The 19,231-nt window shown below is 37.8% G+C and overlaps 1 protein-coding gene across 3 annotated transcripts in view; it reads left to right on the top strand.

Moving 5' to 3' along the window:
- The first annotated feature begins 51 nt into the window (after positions 1 to 51).
- FCGR1A (Fc gamma receptor Ia) overlaps positions 52 to 19,231 on the top strand; it is a 23,434-nt gene continuing 4,254 nt past the window's right edge. For 2 of the 3 annotated variants that reach the window (XM_085020944.1, XM_085020943.1), the window contains exons 1-4: positions 52 to 463; positions 14,520 to 14,581; positions 14,980 to 15,000; positions 15,645 to 15,899. In XM_085020944.1, the coding sequence (XP_084877070.1) occupies positions 14,551 to 14,581; positions 14,980 to 15,000; positions 15,645 to 15,899 (307 nt within the window). In that variant the 5' untranslated portion in view covers positions 52 to 463; positions 14,520 to 14,550. 3 annotated transcript variants of the gene reach the window in all.

Raw genomic sequence — 19,231 nt, 5'->3', positions numbered from 1 at the left:
GCGTGCGCCTGCGCACAGCGCGCACCTGCGCCTGGCGGGCTCCGGCAAATTGACTCGACGCCGCCAGAAGCCTCTCTGCGGGTGCTGTGGGTGGTACGGGGCTTTTGACCCGGCGAGAGGGGCCCAGCCCTGCCTGAGGCCCTCGAGGACAAGCCCAGAACAGGCCGATTTTGACCCGCAGAGCCAAGAAAAGTCTCAAGGGCGGCCCGAACCCACGCTGCCAAGGTTAAAGGTCTCAAACTCTATGAAGTCCTAGCGGACAGAGATTGAGAGTCAAATCAATCTCCACCCCTTTATCCGGAGAGTCGTGAGCCAAAATCAGAGACCAAGGAAAAGATTGTGTGGATCAAAAGTGGAGTTAACTGGAGAGGAAAAACGGTTTCTTGACGGGTAAGGCTGTGGATTGTGAGAGAAAGACCAGCTTTTTTTGGCTTTCCTAAGGATGCAGTTGCCGTCATCTAAGGTAAGAAAACTGCAGGTGCAGAAGTTTGTAGGAGGAGGGCCCAGACTCTAGTTCAGAACCTCCCCCCGCCCCCCAGCTTTAACTTAATGCATTTTCCACCCGTGCTGTCTCTAGTCCTGCATCCGCCCGAGGCCTTCATGACATTGGGGCTCTCTCGCTTCCCACCTCCTGGCACATCGTCCGCTCCCCAACCTTCTCTCCAAAGGCGCCTCACCAGGGCAGTTCTGCGGTGCGGAAAGAGGCAACTCGCTTGGGACTTGCAGACCGGGGAGGCTTCGCGGGCGCTCGGAGGGTCACCTGCGGGCTCCTTTTTTGGAGAAAGCAGGGAGGGAATTTCCTTAGGAGGAGGTTTCTGGAGCAACGGGTGACCCTTCCGAAGGTCTAAAGCTGCCGAGAGTGAAGGGAAAATGTCATTCTAATTAGAAGGAAGAAGAAAGAGACCCGGCTATCAGGTCCCTGGTGGCCTAGTGGCTAGGAGTCGGCGCTTTCACTGCTGCGACCCGGGTTTGATCCCCGACTAAGGAAACAACGGTGTATTTTTTTCCTGTTTTACTGTTAGGTGTGGCATTCTTTAACTGCTGTCGTTCATTTTTTTCCATAACTGGTGGAGAAATGGAGTTAACTTTATAAAGGATACATTCCAGAAAGTGAAACTACTAGGTGAAATGTAGTGTGAATTTAAAACTCCCATATGCACTTCCCACCAATTTATAAGTACCAATTACATGCCCCAAACTATATGAGACTAAATTTTCTCCCCCACATTTAAAACCAACACTAGAAATTATCAGTTTTTTTTAGGTATAATTTTGAGCTTTATTTACCATCAACCGATCTCTTTGTAGTCAATTTCCCCATAGCCTTTTGAGTCCACAAGAGACAAACCAGAAAATGTGCCTAGTATTTCAGTAAACTTGAATTCAAGACTTTCTCTGTTCTCTTCGTTTTGGTGTTCACCTTTTTCTTCCGGGTAAGATAAATTGCACTAAAATTGTAATCCTGCCGTTTTTGCTTTCAGAGGTCACTGGTTCTAAATTTTGTGGTTATGGAGCTGTTGCTTGGATAGTTTCGTGGGTATACTTGATATTTAGGAACTTCAGAAACGTGCTACACAGGAGGATCCTTAAACCTGTCATTGAAAGTGTTGGTAGAAATAAATATATAAGCACCAAAAATAAAAGTAACAGCTTCTCAAGACCAAAGTCTGGTTGGTTTGACCACAGCAGATTTTTTTAAAAATTGAAGTATAGTTGATTTACAGTGTTGTATTAGCTTTTGGGGTACAGTACAGTGATTCAGTTATATGTATGTACACATATATTCTATTTCATACTCTTCTCCATTATGGTTTATCACAGGATATTGAATATAGTTCCCTGTGCTGTACAGTAGGACTTTGTTGTTTATTTTATATATATTAGTTTGAATCCACAGCATATGCATATTTTTTTAAAGCAAAGAGGAGTTATTTTCATAATTTTATTTAGTTTCCATTTTAATGGCCACTTTATGTTTTGATGAGGACATTTAGTGAAGGGAAATTTCTTTACTGGATCATTAATTTTTCTACATTTTTATTGCTCTAAAGGAAACAATAAAGTTATTAATGATAATGATAATAATAATAAAATTTAATAATAAAATTCCACATCTTACATTACTCACATTGATGTAGCTGGCTTATGCTGTCATGTTTTGTCCACTATATAACATTACCTGATGAGTATGTTCAAATATGTAGTCATACTGCCATTTTGTATATATTTTACAGATAGATAGGTGGATGGATACTGCAACTATTTATTTATTTTTTTAAATTTTAAATGATTTTAATTTTTTCCATTATAGTTGGTTTACAGTGTTCTGTCAGTTTTCTTCTGTACAGCAAGGTGATGCAGTAATGCAATGCAACTATTTATAATTCAAGAAAGGAAGTATATTGGGAAGGTGTTGGTAACCCTTAGATAGTGTAGCTCTGAAATTAATTTATGCCATGTTCTCACATACTTTAGAAAACTATTATATTAAAATGGCATTCCTTGCTCAGTTGTGTTGTCCATTTCCTGTCCCAGCATGAAACACAGGAGGAGTGACAATGGGAAGAAAATGGCCTTTGGATGGACTTACTTAATCTCTCTCTCTTATCATTACTTAGAATGACATGAGAAAATCAAAGGGAAATATTTATGCAGCAAAGAGAAATTCTCTGCTTTTCCTCTTCCCTAACTCTTAATACCCAGAGGGGGAGCAAACACTCCCCATTCTTTACAATACAGGACAGATATTGAGCTTTCTTTTCTAATTGCTGAGGACACAGTACATTGAAACATCATACAGAGAGGTGTGGTTATTAGTCTCCTTTCATCAAAAATTCCAACCCAACTGGTGTCAAGGAGAGCTTCCAACCTGACATCTTCATTCCATCTGCCTTCTTTCTGGCCTTCTCCTTTTGCACTATCAGATCCATGTGGAGAAGTTTGGTAAGGGTTGTTTGTGCTTAGACAGAGGAAAAACCTCTAAGACCTTGAACTGAGCCCTATATTCTCATCTAATTTATTGGAATTCACTTTGCTTCTAGTCTCTTTGTGATTAATTTTAAAATTGCAATCTTAATCCTTAATTTATTGAGCATAGTAATAACTATTACCCTGACTGACCCTCATGTTGAACAGTATAAAGGTCTTGGAATACTTTTATTCCATTTTGTCTCACTCTGCATATATGCTGTTATCATTTACTATAAACCCCAGAAAACTAGTTGTATATTTTTATGTGGCTAACGTTATATTTATCCATGTGTTTACTATTACCTTTCTTTTTTTTTTTCTGTCTGTCTTTCCATGTAGAATCATTTTTCTGGAGTTCCCGTCGTGGCGCAGTGGTTAACGAATCCGACTAGGAACAATGAGGTTGAGGGTTTGATCCCTGCCCTTGCTCAGCGGGTTAACGATCCGGCGTTGCCGTGAACTGTGGTGTAGGTTGCAGATGCGGCTCAGATCCCGCATTGCTGTGGCTCTGGCGTAGGCCGGTGGCTACAGCTCCGATGAGACCCCTAGCCTGGGAACCTCCATATACCGTGGGAGCGGCCCCAAAGAAATAGCAAAAAAAAAAAAAAAAAAAAAAAGAATCATTTTTCTTCTGCCTGAAGATGGTTATATTCCACAAGAGACATACTCTGAAGTCATGCTTCTTGCTTTTGTGTTGGTTCCTGATGAAGAACTGTTTCAGCTTTTTTTTTTTCTCCAAAAGAGTATTTTTCTTTAATTATCAAAGACAATTTTTATTAAGTATAGGAGTCTGGAGGCAGTTACTGTGTTTTAGAACATTGGAGATATTTGCTTTTGATTTTTGCTTTTCAGAAGTCAGTCAGTAGTCTAACTGCTACTGATTTTAATGTAACCTCTTTTTTCCTCTGGGCATTTTTTTTTACAATGTTTGTCTTTTTTCTGATTTTCTGCAGTTTTACTGTGATTTCTCTAATATTGATATCCCTTTATTTATCTTTTATGGAATTGGTTAGCCCTCTAGAATCTATTTGTCTTTTATGTTGTCTGGAAAAATCTGAAGCATTTCTTCTTCAAATGTTGTCTTTATCCTATTTTCTCTCTCTTGTGAGATTCTAACTAAAAAGTAAGGTATACCTTCTCAATCTATTTGCTATTTTTTAAATAAATATTTTATTTTATTTTATTTATTTTTTTGTCTTTTTGCCGTTTCTTGGACTGTTGCCATAGCATATGGAGGTGCCCAGGCTAGGGGTCGAATTGGAGCTGTAGCCGCTGGCCTATGCCAGAGCCACGGCAGCATGGGATCTGAGCCTTGATTGTGACCTACACCACAGCTCAGGGCAACGCCGGATCCTTAATCCACTGAGCAAGGCCAGGGCTCAAACCCTCAACCTCATGGTTCCTAGTTGGATTCATTAACCACTGAGCCACGACGGGAACTCCTATTTGCTATTTTTAAAATTGTGTTTAATGTTACTTGTTTTGTCTTTGTTCTACATTTTGAGTTTTTTTCTTCCCAATTTTTTACTTTACTAATTCTCTTTTTAGCTGTGATTGCTTTCCTGTTAAATTTTTCCACTGAGTTTTTTAGTTATTTTTATTTTATTTCAGAATTTCCTTTTTTTTTTTTTCTCCTTTCGAGTGAAGAAAACATTTCCAGCCAGATGGAAGGATCAATTGTTGATAGATTAGATAAATGTTGATAGATATATGAATGAATGTAAGAATCGACCATTTGGCTTAGCAAAATTTGTCATTGATGACATTGACAAGAGCAATTTCAGGGGAGTAATGAGGATAAAAGCATTTTAGTGGGTTCCAGAAGAGAGTCTGAATATGCAAAAAGTCAAAGGCCAGATCACAAATAAAAATAGAATTCTGACCCGCAATGTGCAGCAACCAGCCTAGAAAACTAACCTGTTGTCTACACTAACCATCCCAGGAAGTCAACCATGGTCTCAGCAAACAGTCCATGAAGCCAAACAAAAACACTTGTAATAGTCAGTTCCAAAATGGCTAACACTTGACTGATAACTGACAACTTCTTTAATTTTTGTTCCTGCTTCCAATTTTGGCCCAACCAGAGAAGGCCAAATATGTACCTCTAACCAATCATGTAGAACATCCTGCTTCTAGTTAGCCTGTCTAGAGCTTCCCCATGCCAATAGCCTCCAATCCAGGCATACCTGCAGCATTCCCTTTTTTCCATATGTGTTCCCAGGTTTCTGCCTGCCTTTGAGTCTCTACTAAACCCAAAGGATGATGGCCAACTCCTTTACTGTAGCAAGTTCTGTATAAATAGCCTTTGCTTGTTCTCATTTGGATGGGCTTACCATTTTAGAATTTCTATTTGACTCTCCTGTAAGTCTGTTCTCTCACTTTGTACAGTTTGCATTTAGCAGGAAAGTGTTTACAAATGAGCAAACAAAACTTCCCCTCTTGCATGACAATTTGACCTTTAATTAAACCACTAGCTCTGTTTTCCTGGAATCTTATAAGGGTGAAATATTAACTATATTACTAAAAACATTATATGATTTTAAAAAATTGATAGACTACATCTGGACATGGAAAAATAACAAGTACCTGGTGAGAATCTATACTTTGAGCTTCCTGGAGCGCAGTGACTCTTGTAACTTGCATAAATTTTGCATGCACATTGGACACTATGCTGTTGTTACCCCAAAACCGGTTTCGCCTCTTGTGGCTGTCAAGTCCAAAAGACACAACTAAGCCAAAGATTGGGAGAAAGAAGGATTTATGACTTGCAGTAAGGAGAGCACTGGAGATCTTTCCCTAAGTATCTCCCAGGATAGCAAAATTGAGGAAATTTTACGCAAAGGGTACATGCATATTCATGAAGGGGGTTGGGCAGTTGACAGAATCCAGGCTTTAGCTAATTGAAGTCAAGGGTCAAAAAGACCAATATCATCATTCCTTAGGTTCCTGCTGATTTGCTAGTAGAGCTGAGGTGAGGTGTTGGGGGAGAGGGGTAGTGAAATTCTGCAAAACAGCTCAAGAAAGTGCTCCAGGCTAGTCTTTACCATTGAAACAGAACCAAGTATCTTTACAACTGATTTATTACCTGTGCTGTTGTTACTTCTCTTGCTTGATAACCGCTTGTTCTTTTGTTCCATTAAGAACAGGCTGTTCTTAGGGAAGAACAAGGGCAAGCATTGTGGACAGGCTTAGATCACAAAATGGCTTAGGCCAAAAATGACTTCACTTGTGTCCAGAGAGCCATGCCTGGTTTTTCTTTCTCCAGGGACCCCCTACCCTACCTGCTTAGGCTGTGAAGTTTTTGCAAGCGATATTGGCTCCTGGGATGTGGAGTGTCAAAGACACGGTGGCTCCATGTGTCTTTTTCTCCTGCACCTCACTCATCAGTCTAGGAGTAAAAAGTGAGGGGCGGAGAACCAAGATAATATCTCCTGGGTGATAGTGTAGACTGCTTCAAGGATTACTTCCACAGAAGAATAATGCCTGAGGCTGCCCTGCTAGGGAGCTGTAGTTCTTATCTTTTATCTTTCTGCATAGACTGGAGCCTTGTGTGGTCAGTGAACATCTTGTGATTCTGAATGTTTAGTTGAAACTAAGAAAACTCCCCAACGGACAAAATTCTCCCAAATTTTCAAATAAAACAAAAATTTGGGAGTTCCTATCATGCCTCAGGGGTAACGAACCCAAGTAGTATCTGTGAGGATGCAGGTTCGGATCCCTTGCCCTGCTCAGTGGTTTAGGATTATTGTGGCTCAGATCCCAAGTTGCTGTGGCTATGGCATAGGCCGGCAGCTACAGCTCTGATTCGACCCCTAGCCTGAGAACTTCCTTATGCCACAGGTGCAGCCTTAAAAAAAAAAAGAAAAAAATTGGTTTATTGAGGTATAATTGACATTTAACATTATATTAGTTTCAGGTATTCAATATAATGACTCAATATTTGGCTATATTGCAAAATGATCACCACAATAAGTCTAGTTAATTGATCACGGTACATGGTTACAGATTTTTTTTTCTTGTGATGGGAACTTTTAAGATTTACTTTCTTAGCAATTTTCAAATATGTTAACAGTATAATTGATTATAGGTGCCATGCTGTGTCCCTATGACTTGTTTTATAATTGGAAGTTTGTGCCTTTTGGCTCCCTTTACCTATTTTGCCCATCTCCCCACTTTCCACCTCTGGCAGCCAAATCCTTCTATAAGCTCCTTTTTTTTTTTTTTTTTTTTTTTTCTTTTAAGATTACATATACAAGTGAGATCACAGGGTATTGTCTTTCTCTGTCTAACTTATTTCACCTAGAATAATGTCCTCAAGGTCCATCCATGTTGTTGCAAATGGCAAGATTTCCTTCTTTTTTTTTATGGCTGAATTATATTTTTCTTTATCTATTCATTTGTTGATGGACACTTAGGTTATTACCATGTCTTGGCTATTGTAAATAATGCTAAATAATGCTGCAGTAAACACAGGGGTGCATTGTCTGTTTGAGTTTAGTGTTTTCAAATTTTTCACTTGTTTCATGAACAATGTAGACATCATTACTTAACAGTCTTTATGATAACTCCAATCTTTCTAATATTTTGAAGGTCAGTTTCTGTTGCCTGATGTGTCTGCTGATTCTCATGCATGGATCTAGTTTCTTTGCATTCATTATCTTTGAATATGTGCTACACCTTGTATTTGAAAAAAACAGTTTGGAATGGTTTGAGATTTACAACAAAGATACCTGGGAGTACTACCAGCCTAGAAAAACTTTGAACCAAGTAAAAGGTGTGAAAGAGGCTCTAAAATTAACTGTATTACACAGGGGATGTTTTGTTTCTAGTTCACCTTCATCCTAAATGTATGGTCATTTGGGTCCTAGATTTTTTTTTTTTTTTCTGTCTTTTTGCCTTTTCTAGGGCCGCTCCTGCGGCATATGTAGATTCCCAGGCTAGGGGTCTAATCAGAGCTGTAGCCGCTGGCCTACGCCAGAGCCACAGCAACGTGGGATCCGAGCCTTGTCTGTGACCTACACCATAGCTCACGGCACCGCCAGATCCTTAACCCACTGAGGGGCCAGGGATCAAACCTGCAACCTCATCGTTCCTAGTCGGATTCCTTAACCACTGCGCCATGATGGGAACTCCTGGGTCCTAGCTTTTTGTAGGAATGCTTTTCAGTAGATTTCCCCAACTTGTGCAGAGCTTGGTCTTTTACTTCTTCTCCATTTCTTCATTAGCCATAGGAGGCTGTCATACCAAATTTGTAGAATCAGAAAATGCCCTTAGGGAAAAAAAAAAAAGTGGTTTCTATATTTGTTTGTTTGTTCTATGTCTCTGGGTTCTAGTTTTTTCTTTAGACAGTAAAGAGTCATCAGGTCTAAAATAATCATTACCGTAATTCGTTTAAGAATACAGTTTCTATATTTTATTCAACAGTTACTTGTTTTCAGAAGGGTTAACTTAAATTCTCTAGCCACTATTACCAGAAATGTGTCGTCAATTTTGAAATATACTGAATGCTCAAAAAATAAGGTCATGCTATGGCTCTGGCTTAAACCTAAGTTGCTAAGCCACAAGATGGCATACAAATCACATTTTGACTCTTGTCCCTTTGTCTCTTTTGACTACAAGAAGGCTGTGCTCACTCTCTGAAAAGTCAAAAGAATACAATGTTTACTGTTACTGAACCAAACTTGGGTCTGCTCACCCATGCACAGTAAAGCCAATCTGCTGACACTGGTTTGAGGTAAAGGAAAGTACAGGTTTATTGTAAGCCATCAGACAAGAAGCTGTGGATAAATGATGCTCAAAAAATCTGAACTCAGTGGGCTTCAGGAAGGCATTTTTAAAGGCAAAGTGAACGAGTGGAGTCTCAGGCTGTGTGATCACCTCAGGCACGGTTCTCTGATTGGTTGATGGTAAGGTAACAGAGCAACATCCCAGGGCTTAATATTATCAATCCTCAGGCTCCAGTAGGTCTGGGAGCTACATGCTCATGGTCATCAAGTAGTTAATTTCTTCCATTTGGTGGGGGTTTTACCATCTGTAAAACAACTCAGGAAATGTGCTTCAGATACTTTTATCTAGATACTTGAGAGAGGAAATAAAGCAGAGGAATTGAGAGAGGGTAATGTAGTATTTCTTGATGTAATGATCTATTTCTTGACTCTCACCATATCTCTACTGCAAAGGACTAATTTTTCCCTAAAGAAGACCTAGCTTTGACAGACTTTCAACCCCCTTTCCTTCCACAGGATATAGTTGGTTAATTGAGAAAAGATTTTGAGTTACAGTATAGGAGAAAGCATACCTGCAGCTAATCAATAATAATTATGTTTATGTTAAATTTTATAATTATTATGTTACTACTGCACAAAACCAGACTTGGAGCTAGTTTTTGTCTCACTGCTACATTTATTAACTTTTTGACCACCAGCAAGTTACTTGACCTCTTTTAGCTTTATTTCTCATGCACAGAATTGAGATAATAGTAAGATGTTCTCATCCAAGTAAAATGTTGGAGTGTTCTAGCCTTGTTTAGATAGATTAATCTACTTTAATTTGTTACTCTGCCTTCCCAGTAAGTTGTGGTTTCATTTCCTGCATCAGCCTAGGGGCTATTGGAGAAAGAGAAACTAAGTCGTGGTGACAAGGAACAAGTTAGACTATGAGTTAAGGGTCAGCCTTATCTATGTAGACTGTCTAAAACCCTAAGAAACAAAGTCATTGTACAGACATTTAAGGATTAAGATCACTGTATATGCTTCTTCTGATCTCCAAAAGTACAAGATTTTCATTCAAATAATTTTCTCCCACGACAAAATCTTGCTGAATCCATCAGTCCACACCTACCCATTGCTAGTAGTTCTGTGAGCTGAGAGCAAAACTGGCCTGACTCCCACCAACCTTAACCACAAAATACAGGTAACTTAATTGTCTGGACTGTGTGCTGGAGGAGCTGTAGGCAGAAGCATTAGCCGAGTCTTTAGGGTATAAGCTCCTAGCTGAAATAGTATTGTATTGTAAAATGCTCTTCAAACTGTCAGTTTTACTTTCAGCGAGGTTTCCTTACCACTGTGCCATAGGCTATTGCAAGGGAAATATTACCATCATTATTCATCATTAATCTCTCACAATATTGAGGGACAGAATTGTATCACCAATAGTAAAGGCCTTAGAAATTCTGGGCTATGTTGTCACATTAGGAAGCCAAATCCAGGCAGAGCCTCCGTGCCTGCCCACTTGCCTCTCTCACAAGCCTCTTAATAAATCTATCTTGCCTATCAAAAAAAAAAAAAAAAAAAAGCCAAATCCAGCCGTATCTAAAAATATATAATAAATTGTGATAAAATTAGATTTACTCAGGAATTTGAGTTTCTGACAGTAAAAAATCTACAAACAACAATTTTTCTTTTTCTTTTTTTTGTCTTTTTGCCTTTTCTAGGGCCGCTCCTGCGGCATATGGAGGTTCCCAGGCTAGGGGTCTAATCGGAGCTGTAGCCGCCAGCCTACGCGGGATCCGAGCCACGTCTGCAACCTTCACCACAGCTCAGGGCAACACCGGATCCTTAACCCACTGAGCAAGGCCAGGGATCAAATCCGCAACCCACTGAGCGAGGCCAGAGATCCAATCCGCAACCTCATGGTTCCTAGTCGAATTCGTTAGCCACTGCGCCAGACTGAGTGACTTTGCTAACTTGGGAATGATGGAAACTTACTGCAAAAGCAGACAGATTTATGATTATAACTAAAAAGCTTGGGAAGGAATCTCAAGGGCACACAAGAAAATTAAAGAAAGGGTGAAATGGATTGGAAATTTGGGGTTAATAGAGGCAAACTGTTGCCTTAGAAATGGATAAGCAATGAGATCCTGCTGTATAGCACTGGGAACTATATCTAGTCACTTAGATGGAGCACGATAATGTGAGAAAAGAGAATGTATACTTCTATGTGTAACTGGGTCACCTTGCTACACAGTAGAAAATTGACAGAACACTGTAAACCAGCTATAATGGAAAAAATTAAAATCATTACAATAAAAGGAAAAAAAAGAAAATTAAGGAAAGGGCTTGATGAATACATGCATGATGTCAAAAAAAAAGTGAGGTTTAGAGGAAGAGGAAATGGACAAGTTCATCCCAAATTAAAAAGACCTATAAAAGATAAATTATAACATCATCAGAAACTAACCATAAAAGTTAGATGGTATAAAGTCATAGATAGTTTTTAAGTTGATGAAATCACTTTGAGGATATAGGAACCAGAGAAAGATTTGATAGATAAGTAGAAAGAATGAATAAGAATGAAAAATCAGTTGAATTTATAATGGAAACTTGAAATTAAACCAATGGGGAACTTTTTGCAATGAATGATTGTTTAAAAAAAATCAAGTAAAGTTTATATGAATCATCTGAAAAAACACTTCCAGTGTTAGAAATATGTAAAGGTGGTACATTATAGCTATTCAAGAGATGTTACAACAGCATACAAAACATATTAAGCAAAATTGTGCTGAAGACAATTATATGCAATTATTTACCTAAAATTTAGTTGATAGATTTCAATAGTTCCTAAAACACACGGTCTTTAAAGAAGGAATTGAATAGGGAATAAAGGATTACTGACTGCTTTTTACTCATAAAGAATGCAAAAATAAAATAAATTTTTCATCATTTATCACATTAAAATTATCTTACCTTTTAAAAAATATATCAAATATTCGATCCCTGGCCCAGGAGCTTCCACATGCCACAGTGCAGCAAAAAAAAAAAAAAAAAATATATATATATATATATATATATATAATATAAAATTGTTCACAAATTATTTTGTATGTTAGAGAAGAGAAAAAAATTTTTATTTTCATTTTGTTTTATTTATTTAAAAAATTTTTTATTATAGTTGATTTACTAGAAAAAAATTTAAAGAGACAAATAAGAGTGCTATTCAATATTTAATAATAAAGTATAATGGAAAAGAGTATGAAAAAGAATTATATATATAATAATAACATATTACTATTATTATAACTGAATCACTTTGCTATACAGCTGAAATTAACACAACACTGTAAGTCAACTGTATTTCAATTAAAAAAAGAATTTGAACACTAAAAAAATAAGACTCCATCTACTTTTGAGAAAAGTGTGTTTGTGAAGTGATTTAAAAAGTATGAAGCCTGTGAGTATGATGGCATTATAAAATATCAATATATGGTAATATAAATGTCACATATGTAAATTCTAATGGCTCTTGTGAGCATCATGATATTCATTAATCATTAAATACTGAAGACTACTTTATCTGCCTTAGTTAACAAGTGTGTTCCATTATCCTAGTTCTTTTTTACATAGATCTTTTTTACGTACATCTTTGAATTTTTAAAACTACAGATGCTTATTAGAAAAAAAAAAGGTATTCCCATAGTGGCTCAGTGACAACAAACCTGACTAGTATCCATGAGAACATAGGTCTGTGATGTAGGCAGACACAGCTTGGACCCTATATTGCTGTGGTTGTGGTGTAGCTGCAGCTCTGATTTGAGGGAACTTCCATATGCTGTGGGTGCGGCCCTAAAAAGACAAAAGACAAAAAAAAAAAAAAAAAAAAAAAAAAGAAAGAAAAAAAGAAAAGTATTTCATTCTTCCAGGTCATAGATCTCTTTCCTTCCTCTTCTACAAAAATGCTCATTCCCCCATTTATTCCTGGTTAGTGAAACACATTCACTCTTTTTCAAAGCAGCAGCTCTTTTATTATAAAGCAGGAATTGTGAGAAATGAGGAAAGTACTGTTATAATCTACTGGTGGGAATGTAGAAGAAATCAAACTGTCTGGTTTTGAATCCTTCTTCTTTTTATAACCTTAAGTTACCAGTTTCCTCTTTGATTAGTTTCCTCATTTGTAAAATGGAGATAGCAATAGTGTCTTCTCATGGTTTACTGTGAGGATTAAATGAGAAAATACATACCAGGCATATTTGTCTGGCATATAAGCACTCTACAAATATATGCAATGATGATGATAATAATAGAAGATCAGAATCTATCAAGGGGTGGGGGGCAAAACTACATTTTCTTTGACTGAGCAATGCTGATTCTAGAAATGTGCTCTTTGGAAATAACAAGTTGACTGTTTTAAAGATAATTCTAAGACTTGTCATTGCTGTGCCGGTCCTAACAGTAAAATATTAGAAATAACCTGCATGAAGAGTAGTTGGTGGAATAATGTACGGTACATCCACACAATGGAAAATTTGGAGACAAAATAGTATAATAGTTATGAACACAGACTTTGTAAATTGCAATGAGCTGAGGCTTCTCCATCTCCCTCAGAACATCCTGAGTTCTTCCTAGACCTTTTTTCTTGTTTTTCATTTGTATCAGTCAGCTATTGCTCTATAATAATCTCAAAATCTCAGTGGCATAAAACAGTAGGCGTTAACTTCTCACTCAAAGTTTACAGGGAAGCTCTATTTCAGGGCCAGCTCTACCTTACAACATAGCTGGCTATCCAGAGTATGTTCTTGTGGCAGTCACAGAAGTACAAGACAGTGAGAGATAATATGTGAAGCTTCTTAAGATCTAGGTTCAGAATTAACACAATTCTATTTCTACCTATATTTCATTGGCCACTGAAAGTCACATGGATGAGGCTAAGCTAAGGGTCAGAGAAATACCCTTAGCCTTTCATGAAGCTGTGGAGATAGTGCAGATTCAGGTAAGGGTAAGAAATTGGGGCCAGTAATTCAATCTATAACATTTGACAGTATTTTTAGTCCTCTGTGGATGAGACTACTACCTAAATCTGTTTGTACTCATTAGAAGTCATCCTAGTTTCTGTTTAAGTTTGCTTTCCCTCATAATAGAGGGAAAAGTTTCTTGGTATCTTTACAGCTTTGCCTCAGGAACCATCTCACTGGTGGCGTAAAGCTTCCTATCTGTACTCCAAACTCCCTTCTTAGGGATACTTCCACTCATATATATGAGTTATTTTTCTTCTCTACAGCATTTACATTAAACATTTAATTTCTTTGGATTCAGCCAAGGTAAACATCCCAAATTCCTAATGTATTTCAGGGGATGGCTTTTGTTTTTAAAACAAAATAGAACATTAATTCTCTATGTATTCCCAGAAAAACAGAGGCTGATTTGTATAGATGAGTAACTCTTCTCATGACTCAAACAGGCTGATGTAGATAATCTGGATTCAAATGATCAAGTTTTGGAGGCATTAGCCAGGCTTCGGGCCCATTTTTTTTTTTAATGGAGATTTTTCATATTCTAGTCCCAAGAAACAGAATTGATAGAGGGAAAGTATAATTAGAATAGAACATCAATAAACGTTATCCCTTCCCTTGGATTCTGAGAGTCTCATAAACCCCAAACCCTAGAGCATGCTTTAAGAATTAGGGATGTATTTCCCAGAAAAGGAACATGATGAAAGTGGTGATAAGAGGCAATTTCCAAAGAAAACAAAAAACCAAGAGGCAATTTCCTTCCTCTTTTCTAATCTTGGCTCCAGCACCCCCAGCAGGAAACTCTTCAATGTCTTGTGTGTTACAGACTTCACTGCTCCTGTCAGCTTGTAGATAACATGTGGCTCTTAATAATTCTGCTCCTTTGCGGTAAGTTGGGTTTAGACGAGGGTAATTAGCAAGGTACAGGCTCTGGCTAGGGGGACTCAGGACTTTTTGTCTTCCTTTGGTATTCTAGGTTAGAACTCATGACTATGGATACAACTGTATCTGTGCTTCCATGGTTTCTTGGTGCTTGTGTCAAAAGAATGGGAGGGAGACTCCAAGGTAACATTAAGCCTGGAAGCAGCATGTCAAAAATAAAGCCTTATCAGTAACCCCCTGCAGACTGTTCAGTACCACTAGTGTCTGATTTTGGAAAAGGGATAGAAAGAAATTTGAGACCTAACTGGCCCCTCGGGGTCCACATTAACGCTGTCTCCTTAGTTCTCCCTTCCTTGTCATCTCCCAGTGACCAACTGATGTCTCTATTCTTTGGTCTCTTACAGTTCCAACTGGTGGGCAAATGGGTGAGTGATCTCTAACTCAGCTTCCCTTCCTCTGACACATTCCTTCTTTCAAACAGTCAGTCCCATTATCCCGAAGAAGAGAGGACAGAAAGCAGAAAGATTTATGAATTATGTAAAATCTCCTATATTCAGAGTATGATTTTGATTTTGATCAAATCCTGGTTCTTAAGTTTTATCTCTTCAGATTTTCTGAATGAGCCCTGACCTCTTGATTAAATGCCTAAATAAATGGGTGTATACTAACAGGAAATGACTACAATTGCAAAAACGGCTTTGTCGGTTTTCCCAATATCCACTTCCTCAGAGACAGTATAGTACAGAGAGTAAGAGAACCAGCTCCAGCCAACTTGCCCTAGTTTAAAACCCTGCTTCATGCTCACCAATAATGAGACCTAAATTAGTCAATTATTTCTTGGGTGCCCCAAATCTCCAACAGCCAGATAAGGATTAATAACATGAATAGAACTCTCTGCAGCAGGGCCCGGACACTTAATGGCTAGCTTTTGTAGTTTTCCACTTGCCTATTTTTCAACCTAATCTGAATACTATACATTTCTTCCTTGTGTTAGCCACAAAACTTTCCCAATTACTCAGACTCTCATTTTACTCCACTTGATCTTCTTTGTTTTTCAATCCCCACGCAGACCAGGCAAAGGCAGTGATCACCTTGCAGCCTCCGTGGGTCAGTGTGTTCCAAGAAGAAAACGTAACTTTACAATGTGAGGGACCCCATCTGCCTGGGGACAGCTCTACACAGTGGTTTCTCAATGGCACAGCCATTGAGACCTTGACCCCCAGATACAGAATTGCTGCTGCTGGTATCAATGACAGTGGTGAATACAGGTGCCAGACAGGTCTCTCAGTGCCAAGTGACCCTGTACAGCTGGAAGTCCACAAGGGTAAGTATGGTGTGGAACAGGAGGGCTAGAAATCACAAGGTCTTCCTTTGTAAAGTTTTCTTCTTTCTGAATCCCAGGTATATGTGTGTGTGTTTTGATTGATCTGCATATGGGTCTCAGCTCTATGTCTACCAGGTAAAATTAAGTCAAGGTACTCAAAACATCACATTAGGATCCTTAAATTGTGCCCCAATAACACCTCAACTAGGGCGGCTGTGAGTAGGGTATCTAGATTAAAACTTAGACCTTATGATTTTATTATTCAAAATTATTTAGTTTTGTCGAAAAAAGTTATGCCTGCACATGGTAAACAGTAATTCAGAGAAATGAACAATGAAGTCTCCCTCCTGTCCCAAACCCCAAGTCCTACAGTTACCTTCCACAAAAGTGAAACAATTAGTGTATATGAATTTGCTTTTAAAAATGGATGGGAGAATACTCTATATACTGTCTTACACCTTATTTTATCACTTAAAATACCTTGGAGGTCTCTTTATATCAATAGAGATCTACCTCTAACTTTCAAATGTCTGCTATGTGGCTATGCTGTAATTGATTTAGCCGTTCTATTAGTAAACTGCTACTGTGTTTCCATTCTTTTGCTTTTACAATCTTTATACACATAGTCTGGAGCGCCTTTCATAGTATCTCGGTGAGATAATATTCTGGACATGAAATTACTGTGAACTTTGAGCATTTTAAATTTTGATGAATAGAAGCAGAGGGAAAAAAGAAACCACCATTCACTTAACTCTGTAAGAGATTTCTGTTTATCGAGAGAGTCATACTGTTTAGGGCAAAATGTTTCATTACTCAGGACAAATCATTCAATTGAGTGAGGTAATTATTCAAAAGCAATAGGTTAAAACTTCTTTGCAATTGATTAATCAAAAGTTAATCTATGCTGGAGGCAGAATTAGATTTATGTAGACTAGGTTGCTTTTGGAGGAAATGTGTTTTAGCCAAGGAAAGTTGAAAATGTCAGAAGAGATACTAGGTGTTCTTCATGTGTTTCTTATGACTCTGAAAATCAGTTTCTAGGCTAGAGAGCTGAAGGCAGCTGACAAAACTAGAACTATTTTAACAGGAGACTGTGTAATTCAAGCAGAAGCAGAAGCGTTTCATGTTCAGATAACAAAGTATGAGCTAGGTCTGGGAAGGGGCCATTTTCTTTGCTTTTGCACAGACTTTAGAACCCCAAGCACTGGGAAAGAGAATAATGTTTTTTACACTATTTTTTACATTACATTATAATGTTATATATTTTACATTATGTTTTAATGTGAACTTCTGTTGAGGTATAACATACATATAGCAAACTTCAGTGAATTTTCAGAAAGTAAATAGCACCTGCATCAAGTAGAACATTACCAGAATCTCAGAAACTTCCTCTTGCCCATTTCTTGTCACTACCTCCACTGATTTCTAGCACCATAGGTTTTCACCTGTTTTTAAACTTCCTATGGATATAATATGGTACAGTATTTTTCATAACTTCATATGGATATGATATGGTACAGTACTTTTTTGTGTCTGGCTTCATTGTCTTATGTTGATTATGAGATTCATACATACATGTTGTAAAGTTGCAGTTCACTGGTTGTCATTACTGTATAATATTACATATTTATCCATTCTGTTGATAGACTCTTGGGTTCTTTCCATTTTGGGCCTCTTACAAATAGTACCACTGTGGATATTTTTCGATATGTACTTTGGTGCATGTATATTCGCATGTATGTTGGAATATACGCAGAAGTGGAATTGCTGGGTCACAAAATATGCATGTACTCATCTTTAGGTTTCCAAAGTGATTGTACACATATTACACTCCTGCCAGCAGAGTATAAGTTCTGGTCGCTCCTTGTTCCCATCAATATTTTCTGTATTTTTCATTTTAGCCATTCTGGTACATGTGCAGTAAGTATCACATTATGTTTTTAATTTGCACTTCCCTGATAACTAGTGATATTGAGCATTTTTCACATGTTTTAACATTATCTATTTGGGTATCCTCTTTTGTAAAGTAGCTGTCTAGATTTTTCGGTTTTTTTTTTTTTCGCCAACTAAAAAAAAATTTGTTGTCTGCCTTTCCCTTATTGACTTATAGGAGCTCTTTATATATTCTGGGTATAAGTCCTTTTTCGAGTGTTGCAAGTATTTTCCACTCTGTTGTCTTTTTGCTATCTCATGATGTTGTTTTTTTTTTTTTTCAGTGAACAAAATTCCTAATTTTACTAGAGTAAAATACATCAAGTTCTTGGGTTGGTGCTCTCTCTGTCCTATTTAAGAACATTTTGCCACAGTTAGTTAGCAGTGGAGGATCCAGTTGCAGATACACTAGCTCTCAATCAATTTGTTAAATCTGTGTGTGCTGAAACCAAGAAAAAGCAGCCATTTCCTGGATTCAGGTCCTAATTATATGGTTTGTAATGAGTGTCCCGATCATACTCTAAGGTGATGAAGGTGAGAATAGGTTTTTATTTTTTATTTTATTTTTTTGTCTTTTTAGGGCAGCACCCGTGGCATATGGAGGTTTCCAGGCTAGGGCTCTAATTGGAGCTGTTGCTGCCAGCCTAGGCCATAACCACAGCAATGCCAGATCTGAACCATGTCTGTGACCTACAGCACAGCTCACGGCAACGCCAGACCCTTAACCCACTGAGCAAGGCCAGGGATCGAACCTGCAACCTCACGGTTTCTAGTCGGATTCATTTCTGTTGAGCCACAACAGGAACTCTGAGAATAGGTTTTATGTACAAAATTAATATCTGCTAAAAGCTACGTCACAAGTTTTGAAATGTAATACTCCCATTATCATTTAAGGCTAAATATTTTTAATTTCCATTACATTTTTTCTTTCTTTTACTCATGAATTATTTAAAAGAGATTTTAGAGTGTGGCTTTTTGTTATTGATATCTAATTGGATGGCATTTGGGCAGAATTTGTGTTAAATCTGATATCAGTTCCTTGATATTTGTTGAAAATGCTTTGTCGCCTAGTATGCATTCAATTTTTATCACCATTACATGTGTGTTTGGAAAGTATGTGAATTTTCTTAAGGTACAGCATTCTATAAATCCATGAAGTCAAGTCTACTAATTGTACCATTCAAATATTTTATATCATTACTAGTATTTTTGACAGTTTCTGTGATTGGGTAGTGCAGTCTTTGAGCACTTTTTGGTTGGGAACAGGAATAAGGGAAGGAAGAGTATTCATTCTATTTAGGAGCACTATGGCAGCATCCAAGACTGTAAAAACCATGCAACATATAGCACTGGAATGTCTGCCTTCCATTCTTAGATAAACTCTGGAGGGGTAAAAACTC

Source organism: Sus scrofa, chromosome 4 (genome assembly GCF_054392235.1).
Source record: "Sus scrofa isolate SSC_HxYL_T2T_F1_AM1 chromosome 4, Sscrofa_HxYL_maternal_Yorkshire_Landrace_v2.0, whole genome shotgun sequence".
Taxonomy (NCBI): domain Eukaryota; kingdom Metazoa; phylum Chordata; class Mammalia; order Artiodactyla; family Suidae; genus Sus; species Sus scrofa.
The sequence above is the reverse complement of the archived record's forward strand: the minus strand, read 5'-3'. Positions and strand labels throughout refer to the sequence as shown.